The sequence below is a fragment of the Nerophis ophidion genome, linkage group LG13 (genome assembly GCF_033978795.1).
Source record: "Nerophis ophidion isolate RoL-2023_Sa linkage group LG13, RoL_Noph_v1.0, whole genome shotgun sequence".
In the NCBI taxonomy this organism is placed as follows: Eukaryota; Metazoa; Chordata; class Actinopteri; order Syngnathiformes; family Syngnathidae; genus Nerophis; species Nerophis ophidion.
The window spans coordinates 28,811,826-28,824,817 of NC_084623.1; the positions used below are offsets into that span (position 1 = coordinate 28,811,826).

At 38.4% G+C, this 12,992-nt stretch overlaps 1 protein-coding gene across 2 annotated transcripts in view; it reads left to right on the forward strand.

The window, feature by feature from the left end:
* LOC133564415 (uncharacterized) overlaps positions 1-12,992 on the forward strand; it is a 211,266-nt gene that overhangs the window by 189,164 nt on the left and 9,110 nt on the right. The window contains exon 11 of one of the 2 annotated variants that reach the window (XM_061918734.1): positions 1,811-1,906. The exons of the other annotated variant lie outside the window; for it this stretch is intronic. Within the exon in view, the coding sequence (XP_061774718.1) occupies positions 1,811-1,906 (96 nt within the window). The remainder of the gene's footprint in view (positions 1-1,810; positions 1,907-12,992) is intronic. 2 annotated transcript variants of the gene reach the window in all.

Here is a 12,992-nt window from a genome sequence, read left to right on the forward strand (position 1 = left end):
GTGCGGTCAGTCTTTAGGCTTTTGATAGCTGGTACGGTGCAAAAGTCTGTTAAAATAAAAATTGTTTCTCGCCTTCCCATCAGTTGTTTTTTTCTTCACAAGATCCTCGGGTGCTGTGAATGTTAATCAAGTGACGAAAATAACATCATAGTGAAGATTCATGATCTTTAATTTTTAGGTCTATTTTTTAATGCCTGGCTTTCGATTGACTGACACACCCTCTGCGATCGACGGAATGGGTACCCCTACCTTGTATTTTTATTTTTTACCTTACCTCTGTCCTTGTTGTGTCAGACATATGTTTTTAAATATGACACTGTTTGTGTTTAGGTGCTGTCTTTCTCCTGCGTTGGTGAGCCAAAGGCAATTTTCCATCTTGGTGGACAATAAAGATGTATTACATTCTATTTTTTTATTATTATTTTTTATTGTTAGGGAACAAAGTTCAAGGGAATTAGGAAGGGCAGCAATGAAGCTTGTAGAGTCAGAGAGCTGGATTAAAGTGTTCTGTGCCTTGACAGTCGAGTTTTTTTAGATGACTATTTCCATTCATTCCTTGTCTTAAAGGAGTATAAAAATATAAATATTGGTTGTCCAGTTAACTAACTGTATGTTTACTTGTTTCTTTTTCAAATGGAATGTAATGCACACTTTGGGGCAGCGAGAGCCCGTACAGTAGGTTGACAAACATTGACAAATTGCTTTAAAATTGTGCCCAAACGAACCAGCAGATTTCACGGTCAAAGTAGCTATTGTTGTTTGGATTTCTAATATTTTTTTTGTTTCTTTGTATTTACAGTGGTATGGTTTGGGTGGACGCGCATCTCTGCAAACATCCATCCATCCATTTTCTACCACTTATTCCCTTTGGGGTCGTGGGGGGCGCTGGTGCCTATCTCAGCTACGAACAATTGATAAAAAACAAAATATTTACACAGATTCACTTTTTCCACATTACGGCCTTATTCCTAAATGGAATAAATATTTGTTTTCTCAAAAGCATACAGACAATACACCATAATTAAGTTTTTTGCAAATATCTGAAAATGAAAATCTAAAAAAAAAAAAAATTACATTTCCAAAAGTATTCACAGTTTTTGCAGCCTCAAGTCTTTTTGAATATGCGTGGCATACCTATCTTTGGGCAGTTGTGCCCATTCCTCTTTGCAGCAACTCTCAAGCTCCATCAGATTGGATGGGAGGCATTGGTTTTCTTCCAGGATGTCTCTGTAAGATTTATTGCATCATCTTGGTGACAAAGTGTTACAGTAGACCATAGCAAACGAACTGTGGGTGTTGACAATTAAAGGACATTTCATTATGTTTTCAAGAAATCTTTTTTATATGAGCTTTTTGTTGTCAAAATACTACTTGTGAGAGCTGATGTACCCAAAAGCATTTCCTGGATAGTAATTCAATTTTTTGACTGGATTTAGTTTATACCAATTCAGCACGGACTACTGCAATCCGAGCCAGATTACAGTATGCCTCTTTGCTACCGTGTGACATTTCTATTTGAAAGCCAAATTGGCAGTGGACCATTGAATGTTGCACTATCCTTTTGACTTTGTTTGAATCCCAAATAAATACTAATTGTGCATCAAATTTTATTTTTTATAAATCATTGAGGATATTTATTGAGAAATAAATCCACCCAGGAAAAAGAATGGTTCAAATAAAACATTGATGTCACATTCATTTCCAATGATGTGTTTACCTAAGCTTTTGACGATGCTTGAGAGAAAAAAAAGATAACTGATAAAAGTTGATTTACAATTAAAATGTTCTTTTTATTTGGCATTTGTTTCAGGTGGAATGGATTCAAAGACGCTGACTTATATAAAAACAAATACAAGAACCCCTCAGAGTCAAAAGAAAGAGCAGACAAGACTTCGGCTTGCCCACTGTAAGACATACAACTTGTGATTGTTATGTATGTGTATTTATATATATACGTATATATATATATATATATATATATATATATATATATATATATATATATATATATATATATTTATATATAAATGATGGATAAATAGATAGATAGATAGGTAGGTAAGTAGGTGTGTGTGTGTGTGTGTGTGTGTGCCTGTATGCGCGTGTGTGTGTGTGCGTGTGTGTGTGTGTGAAGATATTACTTTATTGTTTCCTTCAGGAGAGTGTATGTACATGTATGTATGTACATACATATATGTATATAAATACAGATATATGTATCTGTATTTACATAAATACATATATGCATATAAATACAGATATATGTATCTGTATATTTACATACATATATATATAGATATATATATATATATATATATATATATATATATATATATATATATATATATATATATATATTAGGAATGTGCATCTCTACCTTAAATGGCAATCTGATTTGAATCTCGATACATGGGTTAAGATTCGATTCACTAACAATTCTTTTTAAAACATTACGATTTGATTTGATGCAGATTCACGCTTTGCATGGTGAAAATAAAATGTAATGTATCATATCAGAAAAATGTAATATGTTTATTTTTTTAAAACAGACAAATGTAAAATATGTTAGGAACTCGCATGGCTGCTGTTCATACCTTAGAGCAGGTATGATGAGTTTTAATCTCATGCAAAAAACAGAAAATAAAGCAGTCTAGCATAAATGTTCCAAACATACAGTGTTATCATCAAGCACTGAGGAGTGCTCGAGACAAGGCATAAATAGCATACATGTTGATCGGCAGCAGGTGTGGACCAGCTGCCAATCAACAGCAGGTTTGTGAACAAAAACAATGCTCAACGGAACAAGCAGGAAGTGGAAACCAAAATAAGAGCACTGATAGGAAGTAAATACAAAAACAAGTTAACAAACAGAAAAGAAGTGACCGGTCATCACAATATATTCCTTATTGATAGCAGATAGTAAAACTATCCACTTCAAGGCATTGCAACCCATAAACCTAAAGGCGAACTGCACTTTTTTGGAATTTTGCCTATTGTTAACAATTATTATGAAAGACAGATAGACTTTTTTTAATGCATTCTAAATATTAAATATATGCAATACAATGTCTGCTTACAATGGAGCCTGTGGGAGCAGTAAAATTCTGTCTATAGACTCCCTGAAAAAACATCCAAACGCCTTCATTAGGGGTGTATATTCATGATATAAGTATATATCCAGTATATTTTTTCTTAACCAATCTCTGCTTACTGCATACTTAATGAGCGCCAACAAAAACATAATTAAAATCATGTGATGTTCATATATATATATACATATATATATATATATATATATATATATATATATACACATATATATATGTGTATATACATATATATATATGTATATATACATATATATGTACATACACACACATATATATATATATATATACATACATATATAAATACATATATACGTCTAAATACATATATACCTCTAAAGTAAAAATCAGTTATCAGAATGTACCGATTATTTTTTACACCCCAAATATATATATATATATATATATATATATATATATATATATATATATATATATATATATATATATATATATATATATATATATGTCTAATTTTACCACATGAACAGACACAAATTTGCAGAAAATTGGTATCGTTGAGTATCAATTCCCAGTTACCGGTAGGACCGTATCAATTCAAATGTGAATGATACCCATCCATATTTGACACAGATGTTTTGTAATGTTATTCCATGATATTTGCACATAAAAGAATGCTAGTACATCAGTTGAGGAACATCTTCTGGTCCAGTCCTCAAATACAGAAAGATTAGCAGGCTGAACATTACATTCGATTAATTAATAGAGAATGTTAAAACATTGTCATGCAGCAATACAACGACCAATAACTTGTACAACATGTAATGTACAGAATATCAAAAGCATTAACTCAGGTAGAACTATCCCAGATTACAGCCGGGCTAGGCAGCGGCTCCAAGAAATCCAACCCTCCATCCGCCCGCGAGCACAAAAGGCACAAGTGGTAAGTAATAGAAGAATGGATCTTACCGAACATCTTAGACAATCAAAGCAAAATCACAACAATCCACATTTTGTGTTAATTATGCAAGAAACTCGTAGCAGTGTAGCTCGTCCTCTGAATGCAAGCGCTCCTAAAGCAGGAATACAAATTCTGTATTTCTACAAAATACAAAATCTGTCTGTCTATCTGTGGTTGCCCTGCGATGAGGTGGCGACTTCTCCAGGGTGTACCCCGCTTACTGCCGGAATGCAACTGAGATAAGCTCCAGCACCCACTCCTACGCTTTCCCTCGACCTCGAAAGGAACAAGCAGTAGAAAATGGAAGGATAGATGGATAGATGGATGGATGGATGGATGGATAGACACCAACACACAGTATGATTTTTTTTTGTTTATATAGTCATTATGGTGTTTGTCCTTTCTGTGTTGAGCTGTTTAAAAAAGCATACTGTTTAAAACACCATTCATTGAAGCAAAATAATCTGTTTATGGTGTTAAAACTTAAAAACTCATTAATTAGGGGAAAATAAATAAATAATAATAATATATATATATATATGTATATATATATATATATATATATATATATATATATATATATATATATATATATACATATATATATATATATATATATATATATATATATATATATATATATATATATATATATATATATATATACACACAAACGATTAATCACAATTAATTTTGAGGTAACTATGAAGAAAATGTGATTAATCGTGATTAAATATTTTAATCGTTTAACAGACCTAATATTTATATATTAGCGGTGTAAAAAATAATCGGTACAAAGCGATGACCGATTTTAATTTTACACGTACGAATACATAGTTTGGCGAGCCTCTGTATCTAGTATGGATCGGTCGATGTACGGTTGGAAAATCATGAATCAGTTGACTGGGGATCTGTTTTACAATACGCCCATTCTCGTCTTGCGAGACTTCTGTGATGACGTAATCTAGAGTATCATTTTTGCTTGTGACTGTCAACAACAGAGCAACATTGCAGACAGCACAAAAATAGTTTACAAAAAATTCTCCCCCAAATAGGGACGTATACGAGTATCGGTATTTTTGGGCACTAGTCTGTAATTGGGTCGGTCCAAGCGGACCGTTAAAATTTTGGAATAATGATATGGCTATTGGTACTTTTTTTTTTGTATCCAGCTGAATGTTATAATTATGACCCGCGTGTGCTGAAACATTAATTTAGGTGCCACTGCAAAGCAAAAAAATAGACATAGCTGAGGAGCTAATAGGAATCGAACTTTTACCGCCCCACTTCTGGATATAAACAGAATCATAGATCTGCGCTAAAATAGAGTCTGAATGTGGCAAGTCGCAGAAAATGGCGAAATGTGACTGAGATGCTGTCATTAAGAAGGTAAGAGGAAATATTATATACCATGCACTGGACAAACACTCACCTCCATTTAGCCGTGCCAGCCAGGAGCCAATAGTCTACACAGCAACCCTGCAAGGTACACTCTTCTGGAGCCATTTCTGTGCTTGCTTCAAACTACCAAACTAACTCCAAAATACAAAGCCAAACATTTTCCATATGTTTCTTTTGCAAATATGATGACTACTTCTCGCTATAAAGCTGTGTGAAAAACACCTGCTACTACTGCAGTCAGTTGTAGAGGCTACCAGCGATTGAACATCTTCATTGGTAAGTTGATAATAACTTGACAGCTTCTAATACTATAGTTTGACCACCAGTTTTGAAATAATAACTGATGCATTCTTCTTTTACTTGGAAACATGTAAACTCAAATGTTTTGGTATGTTGTTGTTATATTTTTTCTTATTTAATTTCCTTTTTTTATTAACTCAGAATGTTGATACAATGTTGAACTAATCCAAGTGTATTTGTTTTTATTACAGATGCTATAAAACTGGCAGGTTAAATATAATGCAAAAAATAATGACATTAATCAAGAACGGATATTTTTTTTTGCCATATCGTTCAGCCCTAGCTTGGAATATCACGAATAAGATAACACGCCACATAAAAGTTTGCAACATAACAATATTTCCTCCTCAAAAGGCCTTCAAGTGTCAAGTATTTGAGTGATCTACAGGCCAGACAAGTGAAAAACTGAATATAATAATCCATAAAATTGCTTGAAGGTGAAGTGTCTGTAAATTATAGCATGTACATTTTCTATTAGATTGGGCCTTATTTAATATAACCCATGTCCCAGAACTCTGGAGGGGGTTATTCCATCGATATGACTCCTGAGATAGAAGTTTATGGATTGCAAAGCACTGAAGTTATTAGTTCTACAATTTGTTCATTATTAGTACAGGAACTTTTTGTTTTGCCAGTGTCAATTTAAATAACAAACACCTGACATTGTTCTGACCTGATAAATAGTACACATTTTTTTTTTTTTTACAATGCAAAGATTGCATCTGCATCAAATCACATCAAATCATATTTCATTCAATCCATTTAAAAAAGGTGTTGTTTAATTTATATGTGGTAAACACAGATAACTCAGCCAACATAGTTTGTTGTCGTCTGTTTGCTGTCCATGTAGCATTCATGCCAGCAATACCATCCTCGCGTTCATGTTTTGCTTTAAGATGCCAATTTAAACTTGATGTACGCTGATCATATAAGAAAATGTGTCACTGCATTAGTCACTGATAACCTTAACTTTATCTTAAGTTCAATCTGAATTTGTTTTGTAGGGCGCAGAGCACATCACTGTAACTATCATCACAGTGATGTGATCACTGTGCGATGCCTTTCACCGATCAGAACCACACTGTGCGATGCCTTTCACCGATCAGAACCACACTGTGATTAATCTTCATTCATAAATGAAAACACGATAATCTTTTTTGATTAATCACATGCATTAACACGTTAACATTGACAGCCCCAATATATAAATATATATATATATATATATATATATATATATATATATATATATATATATATATATATATACATACAAATATATATATATATATATATATATATATATATATATACACACATACATATATATGTAGGTGTGGGAAAAATCACAAGACTATTTAATCTCTACAGAACTGTTTCATGAGGGGTTCCCTCAATCATCAGGAGATTTTAATGGAAGCATTCACATACAATGGTTTATATAGGGCACAGAGTGGGTGGGTACAGGCAGGCGTAGGGTGTGGTGATTGCCTCATGTGTTACCTAGGAGGTGTCTCTGTCTGTGTCGGCATGTTGAAATAATTTTACTGCGCTTGTTGAGGGATGACAGGTCTGGATGATGTATAATAAACAGTTTCTCTTTTAAGCATAGGTTGAATCTTTTATTACCACCGTTGTAAGATGTGCTGGATGCAAGAATTTACCATGTTATTGAATAGTCAACATTATTGTCTTTGAGGTTCCAAATGTGCTTGCTGCGTTCTGTAGAATTCCGCAAAGTCTGGTTTCTAAAGGAGGCCTTGTGATTATTCCATCTGGTTTTAATGTTCCTTCGGTTAATCCTACGTACATGTCGGATGTGTTAATGTCCTTGCGTGTTACCTTTGCTTGGTAAACGACTGATGTTTGTAAGCACCTCCCGTTGAGAGGGCAATCAGGTTTCTTGCGACAGTTACATTCCTTATTGGTTTCAGAGTCGTTTAGTCGGGGAGTAGGCAGTCCTTTTGCAATTGCTTTGTTGTGGTTTGAAATGATTCGTTGAATGTTATTCATACAGCTGTAGCTCAATTTAATGTTGTTCTTGTTGAATATTTTTTTTAGGGTGTTGCCTTTGGGGAAGTGTTTGTCGATCAGAGTGAGGAACTTGTGGCCGATATTGGTTGAGACGTTTTTGCTGATTGGGGGGTTGTACCCGATGATGTTGTTTCGTTTTCTGCTCTTTTTTGGTTGGTTTCCTGGCGTGGGTTCATAGGTGAGGGTGAAGTCGTATCCGCTTTCATCAAGTTCTTTCTGGTACGGGCGGTTGCTTGGTCGAATTCAGCTTTGCTAGATGACAGCATTGATAGCCTTTTATTAATTCCGGTAGGTATTCTTTCCGTGGTGGTGGGTGGGTGGTTGCTGTCATGGTGCACGAATTGGAGTGTTGTGTTGGGTTTCGTGAATGGTTGGTAGCTGTTATTTCTCAGGTTGAAAGTGACGTCGAGGAAGTTGACGGTTTGCTTGTTGGCTTCAATCGTGATCCGTAGGCCGTTCTCTTTGAAGATTTGGCATATGCGCTTCTTGGTGTTCTCGCTACTCCTTGGTGAGGCGCAGCACACTGCCAGTCCGTCATCACGATAAATACCAAGGTTCAGGTTGAGGGTAGCAAGCTGGAAGAGGAGGAAACTCCCAACGAGTTCACACGTTTCTGCTCCATCAAAACTCCCCATAATAACGTCAACCTGAACCTTGGTATTTACCGTGATGATGGACTGGCACTGTGCCGCGCCTCGCCAAGGAGCAGCGAAGTTACCAAGAAGCGCATATGCCAAATCTTCAAAGAGAACGGCCTACGGATCACAATTGAAGCCAACAAGCAAACCGTCAACTTCCTCGACGTCACTTTCAACCTGAGAAATAACAGCTACCAACCATTCACGAAACCCAACACAACACTCCAATACGTGCACCATGACAGCAACCACCCACCCACCACCACGAAAACAATACCTACCGGAACTAATAAAAGGCTATCGATGCTGTCATCTAGCAAAGCTGAATTCGACCAAGCAACCCCCCGTAGCAGAAAGCACTTGATGAAAGCGGATACAACTTTACCCTCACCTATGAACCCACGCCAGGAAACCAACCAAAAAAGAGCAGAAAACAAAACAACACCATCTGGTACAACCCCCCATTCAGCAAAAACGTCTCAACCTATATCGGCAACAAGTTCCTCACTCTGATCGACAAACACTTCCCCAAAGGCAACACCCTAAGAAAAATATTCAACAAGAACAACATTAAATTGAGCTACAGCTGTATGAATAACATACAATGTCAGAAAGTGTTTTAGTCTTATCTTATTCTGACGCAGTTTTGAGATGTTAGATTTCCTGTGCTCTTAATTTGGCGATCTATTCTGAGACGGCATTTCCTGTTTGTAGCGTTTCTGCGTAGTATGGGCTCTAGGGTGATTGTGAAACAGTATTGTGTGCGTTCCCGACTAAAATGTAAGTATACGTCGAATATAGCACGGTTAATAATGCTAAAATGCCTGTAATGTGTTAGAGGTAGCCTTAACCGAGTGTTTGTTTGCAACAATGTTTCTGTCTGACGATATAATTCGTCAGCTCAATTTTCGCCCTGTTAATATTTCTTTTTACACAGTAGTTACCCTATCCTTCCACTTGATGGCGACACAGACCACGTTTCAAGCGCTGTCTTAATCAACAGTGCTTATTCCCCATTCATCTCTATTGGACTGCTTTAATAGTCCATGCACATTTATTTGTATATTTGTTTTATAAGACCTTGTAAAGTATATTATATTAGATATAATATTATAGATATCCTGTTATATTATTGCATATTATATTGCATCAATGTATCCTAATCATTCTTTGTATGTGTTCCCTTTAGACCACACACACACACACACACACACACACACACACACACACACACACACACACACACACACACACACACCTACCCAAACATAAATCTTACTTGTTCAACTTCATCATTAAAGATTGTCTGAAAGCCTCTCTGTGGCCTACTCTCTGACCGGAGTCCTTGTCCTAAGAAGATATCAGACCAGCATTTCATATCCAGAGTAACCTACTCCATCACATGGTCCCTCGAGCCAGATTGATAATCATCTGAAGACAACAGGGAGTCAGAACAAGCCTCTGCAGATCCAGCAGCACGTTGTAGACCCCAATGAGAGAGACAACTGCCAGCACATCTTGATGACTATGAAGTTGGATACCAATCTCAACATATATCAACCATAGCTGGTGATATTGGAGCCCCGACTCCTGGGAGGAGAGCATCATTTCCACGGAGCCCATCACCTGCCTCTCAACGCAGTAGAGCCAAGACTCAGTGTAGCTCCTGCTCGTGAGCCAGGAGGTCCATCACTGAGGGATTATCAGACCTACAGACTGCAATGTTGGAGGAGAGAGTAAAACAAATGGAACTGGCGGAAGTGCACAGACAAATAAGAGAGGAAAACCTAGCTGATGAGCATTACCAGCTTCTGGACAAACAATCCCGAGAAGCTCTCCGTCAAAAGGAGGAACTTCTGAGAGAACAAGAAAGGCAACGACGTAAACTTGATGAGGAGGCAGAGATGGCCTTAAAGACAAGAGACAATTACGAGACGTCTTATGCTGCAACGTAAACTGGTAGAAAAGGAAATGGAGTTGGAGAAAGCTGCTTTAATTATATCCTTCTTAAAGGAGGATACACATAGTTCTGTTGTATCCAGGCCACTTAGCGAATGTGAGTTCAACCTTCGGTTCCCAGCTGATCAAAGTTGAGCACCACCATACTCACAAGGTGAGCTTGGATCTCGACACACTAGTCCAGCAGGAAATGCTCCACCATCAGCCCTTCCAGCCACAGCAGTTGATTCCACCGTCGCAACCAGTCCAGCTTTACCCCAAGTCCAGCTTGTTCCTCCAGATAATCAGCCTTCTACCACCGCAACACTGAGGTATCAGCCACAGCCTACTTTTGCTAACATATCTCCTTCTATCATAGTCCCTGCCACAGTTTACCCACTGCAACAGCCAATCAAGCAGAATGCAGTCTTGCAGCCTCACCCTTATCCTCCAATGCCACCTTTACTGCAGCCGTTGACAGCACCACCGGCACTAAGCTCTGGGACAGCACCTGGTACTGACATAATGGAACTCCTAATAGCTACTTCATATGGACTTCCAAGGCCTACCCTGCCCCAATTCACATCTGGTAAAGAGTCAGACTTTGCACTGCTAAAAATGGCATTGGATAACCTGCTAAATTCACACACTCACCTCACAGAGCAGTTTAAGTATGGACCATTTAAAGCTGCCAAGTGCCTACAAGTTAGCACAAACTTATAGGTATGATCGCAAGCCATATACATCCGCTATGCAAGCACTTCAAGATAAATATGGACAACCTCGACAGCTGGTGCAGAGTGAGTTAGGAGCCATGTTAAACTCCCCTCCAATCAGATATGGAGATCCGGACGCATTCGACAATTCCGCGCTGTCAGTCCAAGCGCTAGTGGGCATGCTTCGTTCCCTAGAGGGTGAAAATGGCTATGAACTTGGATGTGGCTCTCACGTCGATTGACTACTCAGCAAATTGCCCGCCAACTATAGAGACAGCTTTGTTGAGTATAGCTTGAGCAACGGTATTCTGAGAACTGGAACAGACAGAACATACACACCGTCAGACTTCTCCACCTGGCTTCAGTTAAAGTCTCAAGCAAAGTGAATCTCATCGAGAGCAGCCTACATTTTCCAAGACCAGACAAAGTCAGCTAAGATACAACAGAGCACAAGGGCATCCATCTAATGTGTATTACAACACAGAGAGCCAAGTTCAAGCTACAACGCCTGTTTCAGCTCACAGTACCAATTCAGCCAAGCCATATTGTCCATACTGTGACACCGATGAACATTATTTGAGCTTGTGCACCAAATTCAAAACCCTTTCTGCATCAGAAATTGGCACATGGATCAAAGACAGAAACTGTTGGAGATGCGGCAGGAACCACACACCTGAGGCATGCACTCTTAAGAAGCCCTGTAAAGTTTGTAAGCAGCACCATCTTACTGTGCTCCACAATGTGTGCCATCAAGAAGCCAAGAAGGTGCTGATGGTCAGCACCACTCCAGACACTGTCTATGTTAACTATCCAAACCGACCAAAAAAGGTCATGCTAAAGTTAGTTCATGTGTGCCTGTACAATGCTGAACAGTCCTTAGAAGGCTTCGCTATCCTTGATGATGGATCAGAGAGGACACTCATACTTCCATCAGCTGTACAACAACTCCATTTGACTAAAGAGCCAGAGAACCTTCCGTTGCGTACTGTTCGACATGAGGTGATCTATCTACAAGGAGCTGCTCTCTCATTTGAAATACCCCCAGCTCATGTGCCCAAAGAAAGATACAAAATCCACCATGCATTCACGGCTGACGAGTTAAGTCTTTCTGAGCACAGCTATCCTGTCAAATCATTCATGCGCAAATATTCCCATCTGCAAGGACTTCCACTTCCACTGGTAGACAGAATCCAACCATTACTTCTCATTGGGTCTGATTTCCCACATCTACTCATCCCCAGGCATCCAGTAAGAGCTAGTCCACCTGGAAGCCCTGTAGCAGTGTGTACTCCTCTTGGATGGTCATTACAAGGTCCAGCCAACTTAAACCAACTTCCTGGTGAATATTCCCACTGCTACTGCAATATGTCTCCCAACTCTGAGCTGCAGCGCCATATTGAGCGTCCGTGGGAAGTTGACATATCCCCTTATGTGAACATTAAAACTGTTACTCGCTCCAAAGAAGATCAACAGGCCCTAGAACTGCTAGAGCAATGCACTACTAAAATACAAATAGACGGAGTGACAAGGTATGCAGTGCCGCTGCTCCAGCAAAATGAGAGCCTTCTCCTATGGGCTCCAAAGAATGCCTTGATTCCACAGCTACGGAGCACTGAGCGTCGTCTGTCAAAAGACCCAGCCCTGGCAGACACCTACTGTCAAGAAATCCAGAGACTAGAACAGCTAGGCTATGTTAAACCTCTGCTTGCATCCACAGAAGACAACTCTAAGGGAGTCCTGGTATCTGCTGCACCACGTGGTCCACCACAATGGTAAGGCCAGGATTGTCTATAACTGTTCCTCCCAACATAACGGACAGTGCCTTAACAGTCAGCTACTGCCTGGTCCAACCCTAAGCCCTTCACTCCTCGGGGTACTTCTTCGCTTCTGGGAACACAGTGTGGCTGTCAGTGGTGACATCAAAGGTATGTTTCAC